General features: G+C 40.8%; 1 protein-coding gene across 1 annotated transcript; it reads left to right on the top strand.

The window, feature by feature from the left end:
• Positions 1-836: 836 nt before the first annotated feature.
• samd1b (sterile alpha motif domain containing 1b) lies at positions 837-12,865 on the top strand. The gene is made up of 7 exons (XM_053477416.1): positions 837-1,989; positions 5,599-5,893; positions 5,978-6,072; positions 6,176-6,236; positions 6,337-6,433; positions 7,583-7,697; positions 9,966-12,865. Exons 1-7 carry the CDS (start codon positions 1,012-1,014, stop codon positions 10,113-10,115), a joined length of 1,791 nt encoding a protein of 596 aa, XP_053333391.1. The 5' UTR covers positions 837-1,011; the 3' UTR covers positions 10,116-12,865.
• Positions 12,866-20,373: the final 7,508 nt, after the last annotated feature.

Genomic DNA, 20,373 nt, shown 5'->3' on the forward strand with positions numbered 1-20,373 from the left:
AGCACGGAGTGAAATCTCATCAGATTATCTTAATAAAAATTGACAGCTAGAATGTCTGCCAGGCTGTAATTGCTGCACAAGTTTAAAGAACATATTTATAAATTCCATCTAAATCATTATTTCTAACTCTGACAATGTCAGCATGTCTTGTTCATTTGCTGTATTTTCTATTCAGACTAATTTTGTGTGTGTTCCCCAAAAGTGATCCCAAACTTTTGAGCGATAGAATATATTTCAAAACAAATGAAAGAGTTCAAATGTCAGGCATTGATTCTGTGTGTTGACTTTGATTTTGGTTAATGGCTGTTCATGGAAATGCTCATGGGAATGCGCAGTCCAGAGAAGGTCCCAATGCAAGTGGCGGAGTCATCATTAGGTTAAAAAATAATGATTAAAAAAATAGAAAAAAATACAGACCTATCAATGAGATTAGAAGAAACTTAATAAGCGGCCACTGTGACTTTTATTTACTGCCATCCTTCACACATATCACCTCTGCTTAGATGCTAACTGCATTCCATTGACTTCCTACTTAGACACACACACACATACACACAGTGACAATAAATCTAATCTCAATTTATTTATTTTATTTCTAGCCCTATTAATGGCATGCGTGTTAAATATTAATACTGATTAAATGAGCAGGAGTCGTGTTTTTTCTGCGCCTGTAAAAAAGAGCGCCTCTCTGACGGATCGTCTCAGCCATTCCACCTTAAATGTTCGTCATAATATAGCGAGCGCTCGCAGTGTTTCCGGTCCACCTTAAGCGCTAACGCAGGCGTACAGCGGGGCTTCCGCTTCGTCCGCGGCCGGGCTGAAGAGCGGAGCGCTTCTTTTTCTCTCTCTCTGTCTCTCTGTTTCTTTTTTTTTTCCTTCCCTCTTTTCACCGTCGCTTCATTTGGAGACACGAGCGGAGCAGCGCAGCGAGGCCACGGACAAAAAAAAATCTTCTAGAACAAAAAAACAAAACAAAAACAAGCTAAACAAATTAAGGGGGAAAAAAACACGATGTCCGAGCCGCGGTACCGAGAGTGGATCCTGGAGACGATCGACTCGTTGCGCTCGAGGAAAGCGCGCCCGGACCTCGAGAGGATCTGCCGGATGGTGCGCAGGAGGCACGGCTCCGACCCGGACCGCACGCGGGCCGAGCTCGAGAAGCTGATCCAGGAGCAAACTGTGCTGAAAGTTAACTACAAGGGCTCCGTGTCGTACCGGAACGCCGCCAAAGTGCAGCGGAAATGCCGGCGGAAGGTCGAGACGTGCACCAAGCACGCCGACGGCATCAGCGCGGAGCGCGAGCCGTCACCCGGGAGCCGCACGCGCTCCGCTCAAGAGAAGCGTGGAGAGGAAGAGAAGGAAGAAGAGGGAGAGGGGGACGAAGACGAAGAGGAAGAAGAGGAATCGGTTGTGTCTCCTGCGACAGACGGCTCAGGAGGAGGAGGAGGAGGAGAGACGCACGCGAGCAGCGATTTGCGCGAGCCCGAGCGGCGAACTTGCGCGAGCGCTCGCAACAATAAGCAGCAGCAACAACTCCGAGCTGCGAGGAGCGGCGGAACAGCAGGAGGGGACAGAGACAGAGACAGAGCGGAGGATCTGGGTGACCGGCTCGTGGCGGCGGTGTGGAGTCTGAGCGAGCGGAACAGCCGGTCTCAGAACCACCAGAACCAGAACCACCAGCACGCGCCGCTCGGGCTCAGAGAGATCCTGGGCTTCCTCGGCACGCAGGCCGGCGGCGCGCACACGGGCGCCGAGAAGCTGACCCGCAGCCGCGTCAATGTGGTGCTCGAGCGCGAGATCGAGCGGGGTCGCCTGCGCAGGACGCGCCTCGGTCACATCTCCGCCGTGCCCGCGCGGAGGGGAGGAGGAGGAGGGGGGGCGGCCAAGGCGTCAGAGGCGTCCGCGCGACTCCCGGCGAGCACGAGCAGGAGCAGCAGCAGCAGCGGCGGCAGCGGCAGCGCGCCGCAGGACGGGCGCGTGTCACCGCAGGTAACAACTCTGTACAAGAAGCGCGTCTCGCTCATCAATCAGTAAACAAATCAAGAAACAAACAAATAAACATATGCATAAACACATATATACATACGTGCGTAAATAAATAACGGTGCGTGGTGAAGAAGGAAAATTATTATATCTGGGGGAAAGCACGCGACACACACACATCCGCAACGACTCATTTCCGCTTTTTCATTTTTTTTTTGTCTTTCACATTTTCAACACAAGTGCACGCGATGTGCTTTCACGCACAAAAGAGCTTCGAGCAAATCTTTTGTGCGTGTGTTTATATGTGCATATGTGTGTGTGTGTGTGTGTGTGTAATATATATATATATATATATATATATATATATATATATATGTATGTGTGTGTGTGTGTGTGTTTGCGTCATGTGTATGTTTTGCGAACGTGACGGCTGCGCTCAGTGCGTGTGTAAGAGAGAGAGAGATAGAGCACGCGCGGGGTGGATGAGGTGGTGGGGGAGGACAAAAAAACACCCCGACACCTCTCTCTCTCTCTCTCTCTCTCTCTCTCTGTCTGTTCTGCTCCGAGCAGACTGCTCGCACAAAACTGTCTGCGTGCCCCTGCTGTTTCACTTCAACACACACGCACAAAAAACAAGGTGCGGCGGACCGGAGCTCGTGCTTCTCTCTCTCTCTCCTTGTCGATGCACACATACACACGCGCACATTTGCGCGCGCTGCAGTTTATAAGCGTCGAAATTGTATTCACCGTGCGTGATTTATTTATTGTTTAAACACACACACACACACACTCTCTCCTGTGTGTGAGAGAGAGACCGGCGCAGTTCTCCGTTTTTTTTTTTTGTTCGGGTAAAAGTTGTGCTGGATGTTTTTCACTAGGCGGTGTCTGTTAAGTTCCACGCGCTCGGAAAACAGAAGGGAGGGGTCGAAAAAGAAGGGAGGAGGAGGAGGGGGGGGTTATTGCGTGATGGTGGGGCGGGGGTGCGACTGTGACTGTTTTGTGTGTGTGCGTGTGTGTGTGGAATAAGTGAGAGAAATGGACAGCGGTCAAACTTGATCCAGGTCTCAGGAGCGTGCTTTTCTTTCTTTCTTTCTTTCTCTTCGTTTTTTTTTCAGTTCCGTTCAGCGCGACTCTCCGTCTAGCACGCGTGTTTCGTTGCGCTTTTTTCTCCTCGCGGCGGCGGCAACAGCGTTTTACCCTAAAAGAAAAAAAAAGAAAGAAAAGAAAAGAAACAATGGCGACATTCAAAAATAAACATTATGCTGTTTTTTTTTAAAGGAAAACATTAACCATCGCCTGTATAAAAAACGATGTGTGTGTATGTGTTTTGTTCTTTGCTTGTAATTCGGGACGCGGCCCAACAGTCCCGCAATCTCTGACACGCACATTCTCGCGCTATTGTTGGAGAGAACAGAGGCTCGAGAGCTCGCGAGACCGCGCTCGTCTCTTGATCTCCCTGGTTTTAACGCTCGGGATCAGAAGAGCGCGCCATACATTGTAGCCTTTTGCTTTTTTGTTTTGCTTTGCTTTGCTTGTGCGCGCGCTCTTCTCTCGCATTAGCATCCGTGCACCGACTGCAGTGACATGACTCTAGTGCGCACATCCGGTACTGTGTTTATCCGCGCAGAGCAGCAAGGTAACCGACCACCTGAACCGAGTCAGCAAAGCAAAACAACAACAACAAAAAACGGTTTACTGTTAAACACCTTGCGTTATAAACATGTTATTACTCTTCAGTACTGAGCCAGGTCTGGGGAGCTGAACCCCAAAGCCCTGGAAGTGCGAGGTGACAGTGCTAACTCCAAAGCTGACATGCCTCTAAAACTTTGTTGTTGTTGTTAGTCCTTCGGCTGCTTCCTCATCCCTCACCTGGCCTTGTATCTCCAGAGTTCAATTCAATTTTATTTATATAGCATTTTAACAATGGTCAATGTCTCAAAGCAGCTTCACAAAAATAAAAAATTATGGAAGTGTCTATGTGTGAGAAAAATGTGTCTAGATAATAATGAGATTGTTTTTGGTTTCCTCTGGGCACTCGTGTTTCCTCCAACACTCAAAAGACATTTAGATTAGGCTAACCGGCGCCTCTCCAACCCCCCTGGAACCCTTTATACAGGATAAAGTGGTAAATATGATAAATAAATAAATGTACACAAGTCCAGTAAAGGTTTAGTCATATTTGTTTTAGGTAAGTCATAATATTTAGAACACATGGACATTTTTCTCAGAAAGTGCTTTGTTTAGTCCTATGAAATAGGAACAGGCTCCATAGTATGCTCCTGTTACAAAAATAAATCTGCAGCATACTTTAGAAACATCTCAAAAGTGTTATTTTGTGACCTAAGTAAAAGGACTTGGGGTGTTATGTGGATTACAGGGCCCGCCCCTTTGTTTACCAGCACATGGCGCTACAGGCGGGCGTTTACTCTTCATACCGTTTGATCACGTCAGGTTAAACCTAACAGGAAGTAAGACAGAGTTATCCATGATATTTTTTTTTTTATTTACGTGAGAAGACGCCTCCCCCCTCCTCTTAAGTTGGGTTTCCTGATAAGTCACACATCATTACGAAAGTGTCGGGGAAAGAGTTTCACAGCACATATAATCCGTTACGTCACTGAGTCAACTGGCATATTAGATGAAACAATTTGCTGTGGCAGCCATGTGGTTTCTATGTGTAGGTCTGTGAGACGAAATGAACTTGTAAGCTTTAACCCTTAAAAGCTGAACGTTTAAGCTTTCCCCCTTAATTGGACAAAGAACTACCATTTTGTAACTTACAAGTGCCAGTATGGGTACCTCTAGAAAAAATATATATTATTAAAACAATAAATATTTGTTTTACATAATTGTGTATTTAAACCATTTTATGATAAAAAAAAAAATTACAACAATGAAAAAAATTCTAAATTTATACAACACATTACTTCTCTAATACCAGACGAAGTGGATGGATATGATTGATTACTCATAAGTAACTAATTTTCTGATTCTTTTTTTAAATGTAATTGTGCTCTGTATAGAACATTAAGTAGGCTTTGCTAGTTGATGCTTCGCATTAATAACGCGTTCAGAACCTTTTCAGAACCCGTGACCATGTCACCGCGTGTTGTACACCAGCCTTGAAGTTTTAAACCATGTCGTTTAAAAAAATAAAAATATGTAAGTGACTTTTTTGTTAAAGCTTTTAAAAAAAAATAACTGTAAAGCTTAAGGTGGTCATTATACTCCATATTTACCTGCGTCCTTTAAGGAGCCCTTCAGTCAGGCAATGTTTCTGAGGTTATCATGAAACATGAGTGGACATTATAACATGAGTAAGGGCCAAAAATATTTTTAGCAAAAGACCTAGGAGGAGTTTTGTTGTTTTAAAATATTAAAGAGGCAGATATGACTGACCTTAATGCAGTGAACCATGTTGGAGATATAATGGTATAATATTATTAGAATAAAAAAATAAAATTGTTTAGTTTTGTTTTTAATTATGCCCTGATCTACTTTTTGTAATAAAATGATGGTCATAGCAGTAAAACATGTGTACAGTTCATGGTAAAGTATATGAGTGTTGAGATCATATAAGTGTGTTATATAAAAGAGTGTGTGTTGCGAACACAGGAACAAGTAAAGGAAGAGAAGGTGATGGAGGTGAAGAGCGAGGAGGTTGACAAGATGGACGAAGAAGCTGAACCCCCTAAAGAAAGCGAGCCCCAGAGCTCCAAACCTGAAGGGGAAGCAGAGGACAAAGTTCACACACCCGCTTCACTTTCAGCCGGCCTGAAGGTGAAGGAGTGTGAAGATCCGCACACACCTCCGGTCACGGAGGAAGAGGAGCAGCTTCGGCTTTCACCGCTGCCCTCGCCATCCAAACTGAGCTCCGGTCATCAGGAACCTGAACAGGCTGGAACTGAAGGTGTGTGTGTGTGTGTGTGTGTGTCAGAAAGAGATAGAGATAGGGAGACAGAGTCGTGGTTGAACTGTCCATTTTTCTCTGTAGTTGAAATGGTGATGGAGGGAGAGTCTCTTCACACAGAGAGTGTAACACAAGATCAAAGGGAAGCCGTACCTGACCAAATAGACACACTCACACAGGTAAGCGCACACACTTACCCCTTCACAGTGCTCACACACATAGCCGGAAGCATTCCAGCTTTGTGCGCTTCTACACACGATCCCTCTCTGTCTCCTCTTTCAGGATGAAGCGGTTGTCATCTCAGACAGTGTGGCGATTCCACCCTCTATTCCCATTAAATCCTGTAAGTATGGCCTTGCATCAGTACGTGTGAACGTGTGTGTGTGTTTCCAACACAGCTACGATTGTCATCTAGCAACTGTTTATTTATCATTTGTTTTCAGATTCCGTGTGTAAGGCTGAAGTGGGCGTGTCCTCTTGTCTGCTGACTCCATCTGCCTCGCCAGGAGCGGCGGAGGAACGAGGGATGAATGGAGGAGTGTGAGTATGCCTCATGGCAGTAATGAATGATGAAATGCTTTGCTTTACTGCTATACATAAAACAATTAAACCGTGATGAATAAAAAAAAAAAGGTCTCAGTCCTGCGCACACGTTTACGATCCTACGCCTTGTTTACGTATCCTGCACAATTTACTGCACTGAGAAGATGCAAAATACCACAATGTGCCGGATGAAGTGCTGTTTTGTGCAACATGGAGCATGGAGCCCATTTTGTTAAATTAAAACTTATTTGCAGTGATTAATATGATAATTATACAGGATTGTTCACACAGCAATACAGTATGTTTTATTTTAAACTGTTACTTTACGTCAGTGTGTGTCTTCTTAGAAGAAAACCTCATCTCAGACCATCTCAGACTTCTCAGCGACGTAAACTAGTTTAACTATACTATACTAGTGCTTTTAATTTTTAATGCATAACTTTCTCAGTGTATATCTAATAGGTTTCTTTACAAAATGAGACAAATCCATTCTGGTAGGTTTTTTGTAAAAGAGGTAAGAAAGGTAGAAGTAATATAACTGAAAATGCTGTGCATGGTTTCTTCGAGTCACAAGAGTGTTTTAAAGCACAAATAGTGAAATATATTGTTCAAAATGTTTGGGTTATATCAGCGTGATATTTCTATTGTATTTCACAAAACACTATAATTCCACCAACAACAGTTTTGTCCTAATGGATTAATCAGCCTTGCAGCTTTGTATGAATAATGTGTAAGATGAGTTTTTGTCAAACAATATAGCAAACTCATTACAAAAGTATTGAGTTTTTAAAAACTTCAGCAGCTACGGCATCATCAGGCTTCTCCGCTAACAGCTTCACTTTCACGAAATCACCATATTATAGAAGTCCATAAGTGCTAAAGACACTGCGAGTTCTTTGTTTTGCAGTTGTTCACTGTCATGTTTCGCCAAAGTTAGGAGCTTTAAAAAAGAAGCACAGTACAATCTATTGTAATATGATATAATAATGTGCCTGAAAATGGTGTTTATCTTGTTTTTTCAGTCTTTTTGGTCTCAAGTCACTAATTCTGATTATGGAGCTCGATCAGGGACAAAGATTAAATTACTTCCTATAAATCACTATCAGACCCACTGATTAACGCCACCTTGTTTTTGGTCTGTGTTAGTTTTGTAAAGTCGGAGACCAGCATCACAAATCCAGTCGACTGGACGGTGGCCGACGTCGCCAGTTATTTCACAGCGGCGGGATTTCCAGAGCAGGCTCTCGCTTTCAGGATGCAGGTATGCACTTTACACTTCATTACCCATGAGCACTTGCACCGCAGTGCACATGACATTATCTAGTAGTATTCTTCATGTAAAATATGTGTGCGAAGAATTAAACACACTCAGTTTCACTATTAAAGTTAATAGACTTTTATTAATATTTTCTTCTTGCACAATAGCCTATAATTATATAGTTGCATTCAGCATAATTATAATTAAGCAATATCACATGAGAGGCAGTGCTGTATCTTAGCCGTGCTGATATCCAGCACAACAGCATGATTCAAAGTGTTATATCGCGTTTATACAACAGTTTCACAAACATCATTTATAGTGGATCCTTGGATTACGATCATAATTCGTTTCGCAAGCGGGCTCGTATTTCAAAACACTCGTAAACCAAATAAAATTTATACCTAAAATTATTCCTTCCACAGCCCAAAAAATAAATACATAAAAATAATTAACACAAAATTTTAAGTAAAAATAAAACAAATTAACCTGCACTCTACAGTTACCCTTCCTCCACTCTTTTCACACACACGTGCATACACAACAGAAACACTGTTTTATAGAAAAAATAAACAAGAAATGTCTCTAATGACACTTGATTGCGGAGAGAAAGAGTGTGTGTGTGTGTGTGTGTGTGTGTGTGTGAAGGTGAAAGTAGTAGGGGTCTGTGTGTGTGTGTGTGTGTGTGTGTGTGTGTGTGTGTGTCTGTGTGTGTCTGTGAGTGTGCGTGTGTATGGCACGGTGTTCAATGATGCGCAGGCACACAGACAGAGTAGGCTAAGGTTTGAGCAGAGAGAGGAAATACATTTTTAACTTTTCTAATGAGACTTGCTTTTGCTTCACACGCGCGCTTTATTCACACATACAGACACAAAATAAAATATGTTTTACGCACACACATGTGGTCACAGTTATAGTAAACAGTACACGTGTCCACGGATGTTGATTATACCAGTGAGAGGCGAGAACTAAGACCCAGCAGGGGAGATGATTAACCACAATTGTGCAGCACAAGAGAGAGAGAAAAACATTGGCTCAGTTGTGATCATGTGACTTTCAGCGTCAAAACAAGAAGCGCATGCGTGATACATGATACTCTGTACTTGTAAACCAAGACTTGTTCGTTTTTCAAGTCAAAATTTAATAAAAATCAATCATTGCTAGTCTTGCGGAACTCTTGCAAACCGCGTTACTCGCAATCCGAGGTTCCACTGTATTATAAACAGAATATGATTTATTTAAGTTATTTTGCTTTGCCAACACACTGGCGGACCAGGCGACTGACTGTTACATGAAGAGCTAGTGTGCTATGAAGGGTGTACAATTCCTTGTTCCATACACCAAGTAGTGCCCTTGACTAGGGGTTAGAGAGGGATCAGCTGCTCCCTCCTGCACACTGACCGTTATAAAGAACACAGACTGTTAAAACGCCTGGGATACCTGGAAGCGGTACATGTAGGTAAATGTCTCAATGATGTTACCGTCCACTCGTGGAATGGCTCTAATCCAATCAGTTTGCTCAGCCAGAACTAACTGTTATATAATTATAATTGTATATTGACTAAATACTGATTGTAAATAGTAGCCAGCCCTAAAAGTTTATATAATGATTGTTGTCATGGTTACGTTCCAGCGCAGTTAAATTGATTGTCGAATTACATCTTGCCAGCCAATCAGGAAATGATTTTGTTCCTTACGGCCATGCTGTTACCCTAACAAATAGATGTGGGTCGTAGATATCAGTTATACAGGATATTATACAGCACCCAAAACAGGAAGAGGTAGTTACGGCTAAGTGCTGAGTTCGTGAGAATTTGTTTGTAATGAGGGTGAGGTGAGATTTAAAGGCCTGGAGAGTGCACTGGCTCCTCTGGTCCAGTTCTCCACAAGTCAATCAATTGATTAAACTTTGAACTGGAGACTGTGAAATAGAACAATTGAAACCTAATGAGCTCCATGGCATGCCGGAAGCATCGTTTTTGCCTGAAAAAGCGCTCCAAAGTTTATTTAGGTGCCCGAAATCAGTGGCTTTTTATTCTCAGCCAGTAGCATGGGTAGGTGCTTTGAAAGCTACAGAAGAGCTCTTTATGGGGATTATAATGTAGCACACATCACTTGATGCGATTCATTAGTGTTTCAGTCATGGTACCACCATCAGAGTACTACTGTATGTCTGTCAAATGTTTTTATAGGTTAAAAGAAACAGCTTGTATTTTTATGTATAGGGAGTGGCTCAGGTTTTAACCAGCTCTCATCGTTGTTGTGTAACAGGAAATCGACGGGAAATCACTTCTCCTGATGCAGCGGAATGATGTCCTGACCGGCCTGTCAATCAGACTAGGCCCTGCCCTCAAGATCTACGAGCGGCACGTAAAGGTTTTGCAGAGGACCCACTTCCAGGACGATGAAGCTTTCTGCTGAGACATAAACTTTCAGTTTCTATAGCGTCCACACGCTCAGATTTCTCTCTCTCCCTCTCTCTCTCGCACACAATGGAGCTTATTACAGAGAAACAAGCATCTCACATACACGCTCTCATGCGCTCCCTTCTGGACTGTTTACAGTGGAGCATTCCAGATATTTGTCTTAAAGATGCTAGCACACACCACTCACATTTGTTATCGTCTCTTTCCATTCCGGTGAGGATGAAGCACATCCAGTGAGGCATGAAAACGCCCCAGAGACATCACTGCACACTACGGAGGGACAAAAACAAAGGTGTCTTTTCATTGAAGATGGACTGAGATTATGGTGTGCAGCTCGGATGGATGTGAGTCCTTGGTTCTTGAACTTTGACACGGGATCAAATTCAACAGGCGAAGTCGCAGCCGCATTATCTGTCCATTAGGGGGCAGCAGATGGCGGGGAAAAAATACAACACGTTAACACACATTACCCAACAAGTTCGAAGTGTCAAGCACATATGGGTATGATGGTCATGGGTGCACATACTTTTGTACATTTCTTATGAGCTCAGGAGGGAAATAAAAATGTCTTTTGGTGGATTCTAGAATTGAAGACACACCAGTGATAGGTTTCATTTTTGAAACTTGGTCTTGCTTGGTTGGTGGTTGCACGGTTTTTTCGGACTTGGTCTAAAAACAGATTGTGTGCACGGGATTTCACACCGATGCTAGATGTGCTTAGTCGACTGAACAAGGTTTTTTTCCTTTTTTCGGGAGCAAGTGCTTGTCGTGATCTTTTACAATGTATTGCTGAGTCACAGTTTTTGACCTACATAGCTGTGGCACTGCCTCACGGTCTTCCCTATGCTTTTGGCTAGGTGCTGTGTGCAGAACGTATTCTAGAACCCTTCACCGTAGGTTCTGTACTCTATCCCGGACAATTAAACTTATTACTGTAGTGTCTTCAATTCTAGAATCCTCCAAAAGGCTCTGGATTCTGTCTAAGATGATAGGAAATGTACAGTATATGGACAAAAGTATGTGCACTTATGACCATCATACCCATATGTGCTTGATTTTAAACATCTCCACTCTTCTGAGAGGGCTTCCTCTAGATTTTGTAGCACAGCTCTAAGGATGTGCGTTCGTTCAGATACAAGAGCATTGGTGAGACGCTGATGTCGGGATGTCAACGAGGCTCCAGTTCCAGTTCATCACGCAGGTGTTCAGTGGGGTTCTGTACAGTCCGGGGCTCTGTGCAGGACACACCTTAACAAACCATGTCTTCATGGAGCTTGCTCGCTTTGTGCAAAAAAACAGGTTAGGATATTTTAGTTGCAGTAAACATGAACTACATCATACAAACAGATTGTGATTGTGGTAACAGTTTTCTTTAAGAATGATATGATATGAGTGTGATGGTCAGACGGAGCACATACTTTTGTCCATATTGCACAGTTTGCAAAATTGAGCTCGATTTAAAAATGCAAAGCGCTGCTGTAGTGCTTAGTGTACTTTAACTTTCCATTCAGATCTGGAGTTTGTCGACGGAATCACATGGACTCGGAAGCGTCACTCCTGACTGTTGCGCTTTGTACATATGTAAATGTGACCTGTTCGAATAATGAATCAATGACAAGCTCCTCACCAGCAATTCCATTCCTCACAAAACCTTTCACCACGCATGGTATTCAGAAAGCATTTTCTAGTCAGAGTGCTGGTCGACAGTGTGTTTTCTATGACCCTGGTCACTCTAACACACTGTGGAATCATAATGTTGTACAGCCAACAACGGGATTTGTGGATTAAGCAAACTTCAGATTTATACTTGGATTAATGCATCCTTTTCCATTTATGTCAACTGGCTTTTTGGCCAGCCAGGGTTACTTCATGGTAGACCAAAAGTTTTTTGTTGTTGTTTGTTTGTTTGTTTTTTTACGAGCCACAAGTAACATCGCGACAAGTTTGTTATGGCTAAAAAAATAATTGCAGTTTTACTGTAACATACTGTAGGTATACACCAGGTTTGGGTCTGTATATGTGGTGATGTCGGTGATCTGACATTTACATACACCTGATTCACCTCTAGTAGTGTTTGAAATGAACAAAGCTGGACCAGAGATGGACACACTGGTCAGTTTTATTGACACGTCGATAATATTATTATTTTTTTTTAAGTATTTCATTTAACATTCCATTAAGAGTCTTTGCTGATATAAAGGCTGGTTGTTACATTCTGTTGATGGAGCATTTCACAAACTTTGATAAAACTCTAATATGACTGAAAAACCCTAAATACTATTAATAAACAATAATACCATTGTTAATATTGTAGTTAACATTTTCCCATGAGACAAAGTTACTAAAGTAGCGACATTAAACTGAAGCAGTTACTAAACTGAAGCGATGTTACAGAGTAATTAATAGTAAAAGCGTGCATTGTTCATAAGTCACTTTATAAAGTGATCTGTGGATAAAATGTTGATAAGGAAATGCAATAACATCCTCAATCGATTCCTTCTGAGGATTTCAGAATGATAGTGGGCAATATGGCGGACACGATAATATCATGATAATCGAAGGCTTTTTTACTTATTGTATGTATATATTTCTTTTTTCTGATTTTTCTAAAATAGTTTTAAGAAAAGAACAAATGTACAAAGGACTAAAAAAGTCTTTCGAAGAAAAAAAATACCAGTTTGATACTTCCTTTCAAGCATTACAATAAAGAGACTAGGTTTTAACGCTTAGCATAAAATGCAGACAATAATTACACTAATGCTAGCTTGCCAGACTATATACAAAGTCTGCTTTTTTTTTATGTTAGCTAGCTATTCTTAAAGAAATATTTGTTTTAAAAAATACAAAAATAAATGACTTAGCTGGCTAGCGTTAATGCTACATTGACGTATCTTGCTAGTTTAAAATGATGTTAAATTGTTGTGTAATTAAGCCTGGTATTTTATGCTAAGCATTTTTTTTTATCCAAATCGAAAGAAATATGTAATACATTATGAGGTTTGTGATTGGCTGATTGCTTTAAAAAAAAAAAAAAAAAAAAAAAACAGTATGTGCTAATTTGTCGCAATAATAATACCAGTCTGATGTAAGAAGGTCCAAGGAAAAATGTCGACCATTTTTGTTGTTGTTGTTGTTTTGTTTTAAAAGCCCTGACCGCTGTGTGTAACTGTTTCAACAGTAACTGTTATTTATTACTTCATATTTTTTATACAGCGTCCTTTTGCGTGTTGTTGTCATGTAGAATATCTCGCCATGCTTATAGTCTTCCTTTGTGTATGTCAAACATAAGGTCCATTATTTCATTATGTGACACAAAGTCATACAAATCCATCGTTTTGCTTTGCTACCAGAGATCCTACACAAAGCCTGAACGCAGTAGGAAGCATGATTAAGGGGATGGGAAGTCTGCTTTAAGAGACCGACGTCAACACTGTGTGTTTGGAGCGTACATGTGATACTGTCAGAATGGACCTTGTGTGCCATCTTAAGTCATTTAAGTGGTGTGTGAGGTGGATGTTCGATCAGATTTAAGTGTCATACATATCGGAAATTGGACTTTAATAACCACAATCCGAAGAGACTTGACGTTTTAAGACTTGACTGTGTGTTAGATCAATAAGGCTGTGGAGTTAAATTACAGTCGGCTGCTTTAGGTAGCAAGTGGCTTAAACAACAGATGAAATGAAACTTATGAAATGGGGGACGTTTAACAGCAGATGTACTCTGTAAAGTCTGTGATGCGAGTACAAGCCTAATTAAAAACATTAAGTGATGGTTTTAAAATAATAGGACAAACAATGTTATAAACAACACCATGATAAGTACTTAGACAATATTTGTGAGATAAATACTGAAATATCCATCTTTTTTTGTACGTGTTATCACATAACCCTGTTTTTCTTTGTTTTTTTTTGCACTATAAATGCTCTTCAGCGCTGTGTGTTTGCGGCTAGGGTGTGTTAGATGTTCTCATTAACTTGTCCCAGGAACAAGACAGTGATGAATGTGCACATTAGTTTGCTCACATGTCTGAAGTAGGACCCACATTTCTATGCATCAAGGCTTCATGTGACTGAAGCCTTACTCGTTCACATGCTGCTCTCTATTGTGTTTGGGTTTGTCGTGTCTGTAGGTTTATACCTCGTTTGCGCAATGTTTCATTGCTTATTAATCACCTCTTGTTACTTTTGTTAAGAAAAATTAATTTTAATTAAAAGCAAACAGAACAGAAACAAGTGTTGGATTTTTTATATGAACTGCTTTGTGTATCCCATAGCAAAAATCTGTTGCTCAGAATAAGCTTTTTCTTGTCTCATGAGACTGAATTGAGCTGTCTCATTACAAGCTCGACTTTGTCTTTTCTACTTCTCCTAAACCCCACTTAGAAGACACAAAGAGAGACATACTTTTGAGAAACATTTAAGAAATCTGAAATATACATGAGAAACAGTAGTGCATTTGAAGGAGAAGCAAATGAGCCATATATAAGATCATGATGAGATTAAAATATAAATGAGATGTGTGAAACAAATTGGAAATTTTATAGTTTTATTGAACATATCAAAAATCCTCAGTTAACATCAGTGAAAAAAATTTACACAACATAACAGACACCAGCAAAATCTGGTAAATCAAGACACTAAATGATACAGATATAAGTGTGATATTAAGTGCACAGCATTGTGACAATCTTTCAGTGAAAATAATCAGTCAAAAAGGAGATGAAAACTTTTAAAGGAAAACTGTTTGCTTGCTGTATGTAAGGGCTACAAAAACAGGCCAATGCCAGGGAAAGTTCTCTCTCGCCGCCTACATCAGTCTTCTCTTGTGGTTGATGTCCAACAAGTTTTTCAAGTCTGCTGAACTCCAACTCCTGAAGTTGCTAAGTATCTAATAGAACAAATATATATATATGTATATATACTACTCACAATAAGTTAGGGATATTGTGAGAGACGTAATGGATGACACATACTGTGTTTGTTTCACTTGATTGGGAGGCAATTGTATTGGGGTGATAGACACACCTCATTTTGTGTTTTCCATGTAATGGTGTCATTGTGTACAGGTGTGCCTTATATTGGGGCCAATCCCAAAAGACAACCTTTTTCAATGTGGCATCAATTTCAACATTTTGTGGGTATAAAAAGCTGTTATTGTCACTAAGTCATTCGAAGTTCATCATTCAAACAGCCATGAACACACGACGTCACTTAACAGACGAGCAGCACCACCTGGCCATGACGCGCCTTCGGGTGGCAGGCAGTCAGATGTTGCGTGTGAACTTGGTGTGTCTCAAAGTGTCATCAGCAGACTTGCATCAAGACAGAGAACTACTGGCAGAGTTCATGACAGATCCAGGAGTGAAGCCCCACGAGGGACAGACCGCAATGATGACCAGTTCCATAAGGACCTATGCACTCAGACATCGTTATGCAACTGCCACACAGCTGCAGGCCCGTTTACGAGATGCAAGGGGTACTAGGGTTTCCAGACAAACCATTCGCAACCAACTTCACCGCTTTGGCTTGAATGCCGACCGTTGCAGGGGACTCCACTGACACCAAGACACCGCCGTGAACATTTGCAGTGGGCACAGGACCATGTGACCTGGACAATGCAGCAGTGGTCTACCGTCCTGTTCACTGATGAGTGTCGGGTCACCTTGCACAAAAATGACTGGCGTCAGCGTTGCTGGAGAAAACCATGGTCCCCAGGGTTTGCTTTGGTGGAGGAGGTGCAACAGTCTGGGCAGGCATCACCAGTCAGCACATAACAGATTTGGTTATTGTACATGGCTCAGTCAATGCACGTTCTTACCTTAGAGACATCATAGAACCCATCATCATCCCCCAATTCCGCCAGCTCACCCCCAACTTTCTGTTTACGGATGATAATGCTCCACCACATCGTGGCAGAATTGTCACAGCTCGACTTCAGGAAGTTGGAGTAACTTATATGGTATGGCCATCAATGTCCCCTGACCTGAACCCCATAGATCACGTCTGGAACCAGTTAAAGCAGAGACTGGATGATCGTACCCAACCCCCACGTGACCTGGCAGAACTGCGTGTAGCACTTGTTGAAAAGTGGAACGCATTGCTTCAGAACAACATCATGAGGCTAGTGAGGAGCATGAGACGTCGCTGTCAAGCTGTCATTGCGGAAAATGGTGGACACACCCACTACTGACATTGTAAATTTTTTGTTATTTGGGGCTCTTCCTGCTAATGTCAAAAATTTTGGGGTAATAAATATTACACTAATGAAAATGGTGTTTCTTCTCCTACATTATTAGTAATATCAAAAGGAACTTTTACTTATTTAACTCAAATTCAGAGCAAATAGGAAAAGCACTCGTGTAAATACCAATATCCCTAACTTATTGTAAGTAGTGTGTATGTATATATATATAGGTGGACTAGAGCTTGAGATCATGGGCTGCTGCTTACCTGACTGATGATGTGGTGCTGATGGAGACTCCGGAACATTCTCCTGCAGTTTCTTTGTTGAGATTCTTGGTCTCCTGAGGTGGCATGCTTCTGAAAAGAACCCATTTAAAGTAAAATGTATATAATTACCAAGATAACCACAAACAAACATATTGGTCTTTATTTCTAGAATATAATTAACCGATCACCCATGTTCTGGTAACTACTGTTAAACACTGAACACTCTATAATAAAACTACTGGTTTTTAAAAACTGATCATGCAGTAACATTAACTTACAATTTTTTTTTAAAAAAAAAGGTAAAAAGTAACTAAATATGTCAAACCACACTGGTTAACTTAGGACCAGCCTAGTAATAATAATGTAACCAGCTGACTGATTTTAACGATACAAAAAAAGAAATTAAAGAAAAAAAGAAAAGAAAACTTTCTAAATATGATATATGATAAAGACCTTCTAGATATGCTAATCCACATGCTAAACCACCCACAGGTAGCATTTTAAGAACAAACGTAACGTGTGTAATTTTCAGTATACCACAGTTTGTTTGTTTTTTTTTTTTAACCACAGACTCTGTGGTTTTAACTTACATTTTGACTCCTTGTCAATAATAATTATTTTCATGGTTCGATTTGTCTTCTTCTTCTTCATTTTTAACTGCGGCAGGTAAAGTAGGTGATGCGCTACCGCAACCTAAAGGTCTGGATAAATGATGGATAAAGTGTTTTTTGCTGACTTGACGCGAGGCCTGACGATGACCTGCACATGGAGCATGTGTGGAAAATTATGTCTTTATTAGAATCTACATGTACTGTAGGCTTAAGTTGGGTTAGCCATGAAAAAATGTTGAACATTTAGTCATTAAATAACTATACACACATGACTACGCAAAAATGTTAAAAAGGATCATATCAGAACATATCAGAAAACCCAAATGTACAGTTTACAGTTACTGTATACTTTATGTTTGGAAAACACTGCTTTGGGGAAACAAAAAACATGTGTGTTGCACACAAGACAAATATGAACTTTTTCTGATATTTAAAGGTAATGAGCCATATTTGAGACACCTTTGAGAAGATGCAGAAAATGCCTAAATCTCATTCAAGTCTCAAAGACAGCTCATTTCTGTCTAGAAGACAAAGAAGAGATTAAGATGAAATCTCATTTTGAAGTTTCTTTGCTATGGGTATGAGATGTTATCGAAGAGATAGATAAGCTAACTAACAAATGTCTCTTGTGTTTGGCCAGCAAAAGCCTTCTATGGTAACTTTTACCAGCTGTACATAATCTCTTGAGGTAACTTTAGCTGTTACTGCCTCTTGTGGTAACTTTGGTTAGCTAGCAGTGTATTCATTTCTTTTATCTTTAATACAAATTTTGTGGTAACTTTATCTTTAATAATAACCTGAGGTAACTTTATTAGCCTTCTGTGGTAACTTTAGCGTTATTAATAGCTTTGTGGTAACTTTAGTTTCAATAATAAACTCTTTGTGTAATACGACTACACAAGGATTTGGCGAAGAGCACCAGTGAAGACAGGAGAACCTTCTTTAGAGGATGTGGGGGAACTGGAGAAGCTCGCTGTGCTCAGGAGTAAGGGCTGAAGGCAGATGGAGCTGTCGGCAGAAAGCAACAGTACGTGAATTGACTGAGGGTTCACATTGGAACAGGGTGAGCGGTTTGTCAGCGTTAGAGCAGGAACCAGTTTAGAAATCTAACTGTTGATTAGCAGGCAGATGTAGCAGGGCAGACGGAGCAGAGAAAGTAAACATCACTTGCTAGGTTGTTATTCAAGGCTCAGACAGACAAAATACAAAATCCAATAAACCATCCAAGCTCAGATGTTCAGTAAACACATCTGTGTGAAAAGGCAGACGGGGTTACTAATAAGGGGCAGGCTGGGAACAGGTCCGAACAGGACGAGGTCAGGTTCTTAAAAACACTCAGGAAACCCTCCATCAGAATCCAAAATCCAATTATCAGACCAATGATATAAAGGGGAGAACATAACACCACTAGACAAAAGTTTGGACACCCCTTCTAAGTCCATTGTCATTCCTGACTTTTAATTCTTTTTGCATTGTAAAACAATACTGAAGTAAATACATCCAAAATATGCAATAATTTCCTCTGAACAGTTGATATTGAGATGTATATCTGCTACTTATGCTCTGTAAAGCTTCATAACGGCTCTAATCTGAGCTGCTTTGGTGATTTCTAAGGCTGGTAACTCTAAATAAACTTCTCCTCTACAGCAGAGGTCAGTTTTGGACTTGCTTTCTGGTCTTCATGAGAGACAGTTTCATCATGGTGCTTGATGGGGTTTGCAAATGCAATTGACACAATACTGTTCTTGCAAGCACTGTTCCAGAACAACTGACCTTCTTGTCTTAAAATAACACCTGACTGTTGCTGTCACTTTATATTTTTAAGAAATTCCAGTATTGTTCTAGAATGTAAATCCAAGCTTGTGTCAAACTTTTGACAGGTCAAACAAACAGGGTCAGGGACACAGACAAATCTAAGAAAACTGGCTGATGGCTGGAACACTCAACTCGGATATGAAGGGGGCAACCTGACTGAAAACAGAGGCTGGTTTAAATAGACAAGGGGAGAACATAGTTAATTGAGTACAGGTGTAGATAAATCAGGAGCCGAGGGAGAAACCAACTAGGTGGGGATGTCTGAGAAAAAAACAAAATATCAGGTGAAACAGGAAGTGCATGGAACCGTGAAACTTTGTGGTTCTGAGGTAACTTTAGCTTTAATAATATTTGATTGAGGTAACTTATCTATAATAATAATAATAATAACAACCTATAGTTGGCTTCCTGGGTTCACTGTGCATGGAATTTGCATGTTCTCCCCACGTGTTTCCTGTGGGTTCTCTGGTTTCCTCCCACAGTCCAAAGACATGCAAATTAAATATAATTGTTTCCAAATTGCCCATAGTGGTGTGTGAATGCATGTTTGAATGTTGAGCAGAGATCTCACCACAATCATCAAATGGGATTAAATTAAGTGGTAATCACCATTCACCTACTTGGACTACAGATGTTCCTAGTTGGATGGATTGATGGACGACTTTAACTTTAATAATAATGTTTTTGCAATATATATATATATATATATATATATATATATATATATATATATATTTTTTTTTTTTTTTTTTTTTTTTTTTTAACTTAATTTGGAATATATAGATCTGGAAAAAAAAAAAGAAAAGAGAGCATTAAAATGTGTTCTTTAAAGAGGATCTCTACACTATGGCAACCAAATGATCCCAGTGTCTGTTGAATTCCAACACAAGCACACCTTGCTCTGTTTTATAAGGTACTGATTAGGTGATGACCTGAATCAAATGTTATTTAATAAGGAAAAGTATAAAAATCACTTTTGTGCAGCGGACACTGGGGATAACCAAGCTACAGACAGGCAGAGGGTGAAAATAAATTACTACTGTCAGGGATGACTGCAAACTTATTTGAATGTCACTCATCTACTGTAGGATGACATCAGGTGATCTTCAAATATAGTGGCACAGTGAAGTCATGCAGTAACTGTGAGCCAGGCTGAGGATTGCATCAGACCGCTGGATTTGGACGATAGAGAACTAGAGTAATGGCATCTTCTCTGATGAGTCAAATTATCAGATTTAACCAGGACTTGGTTGTTTATGGTTAGAGGCTTACAAGCCACTGTGTCTCGCACCAACTAAGAAAAGTTTTAGAGGATTGATGAGGGTCTTGGGCTGCTTCAGTAAGTCTGGAAATGTGCAGATTTGAAGGGTGCATA

Source organism: Clarias gariepinus, chromosome 18 (assembly GCF_024256425.1).
Source record: "Clarias gariepinus isolate MV-2021 ecotype Netherlands chromosome 18, CGAR_prim_01v2, whole genome shotgun sequence".
Classification (NCBI taxonomy): domain Eukaryota; kingdom Metazoa; phylum Chordata; class Actinopteri; order Siluriformes; family Clariidae; genus Clarias; species Clarias gariepinus.

Coding starts and splice junctions, on each gene's coding strand:
- samd1b (XM_053477416.1), top strand. CDS start 1,012: ATGTCCGAGCCGCGGTACCGAGAGTGGATCCTGGAGACGATCGACTCG. Junction 6,073..6,175: donor AAATAGACACACTCACACAG/GTAAGCGCACAC, acceptor CTCCTCTTTCAG/GATGAAGCGGTTGTCATCTC. Junction 6,434..7,582: donor CGAGGGATGAATGGAGGAGT/GTGAGTATGCCT, acceptor GGTCTGTGTTAG/TTTTGTAAAGTCGGAGACCA.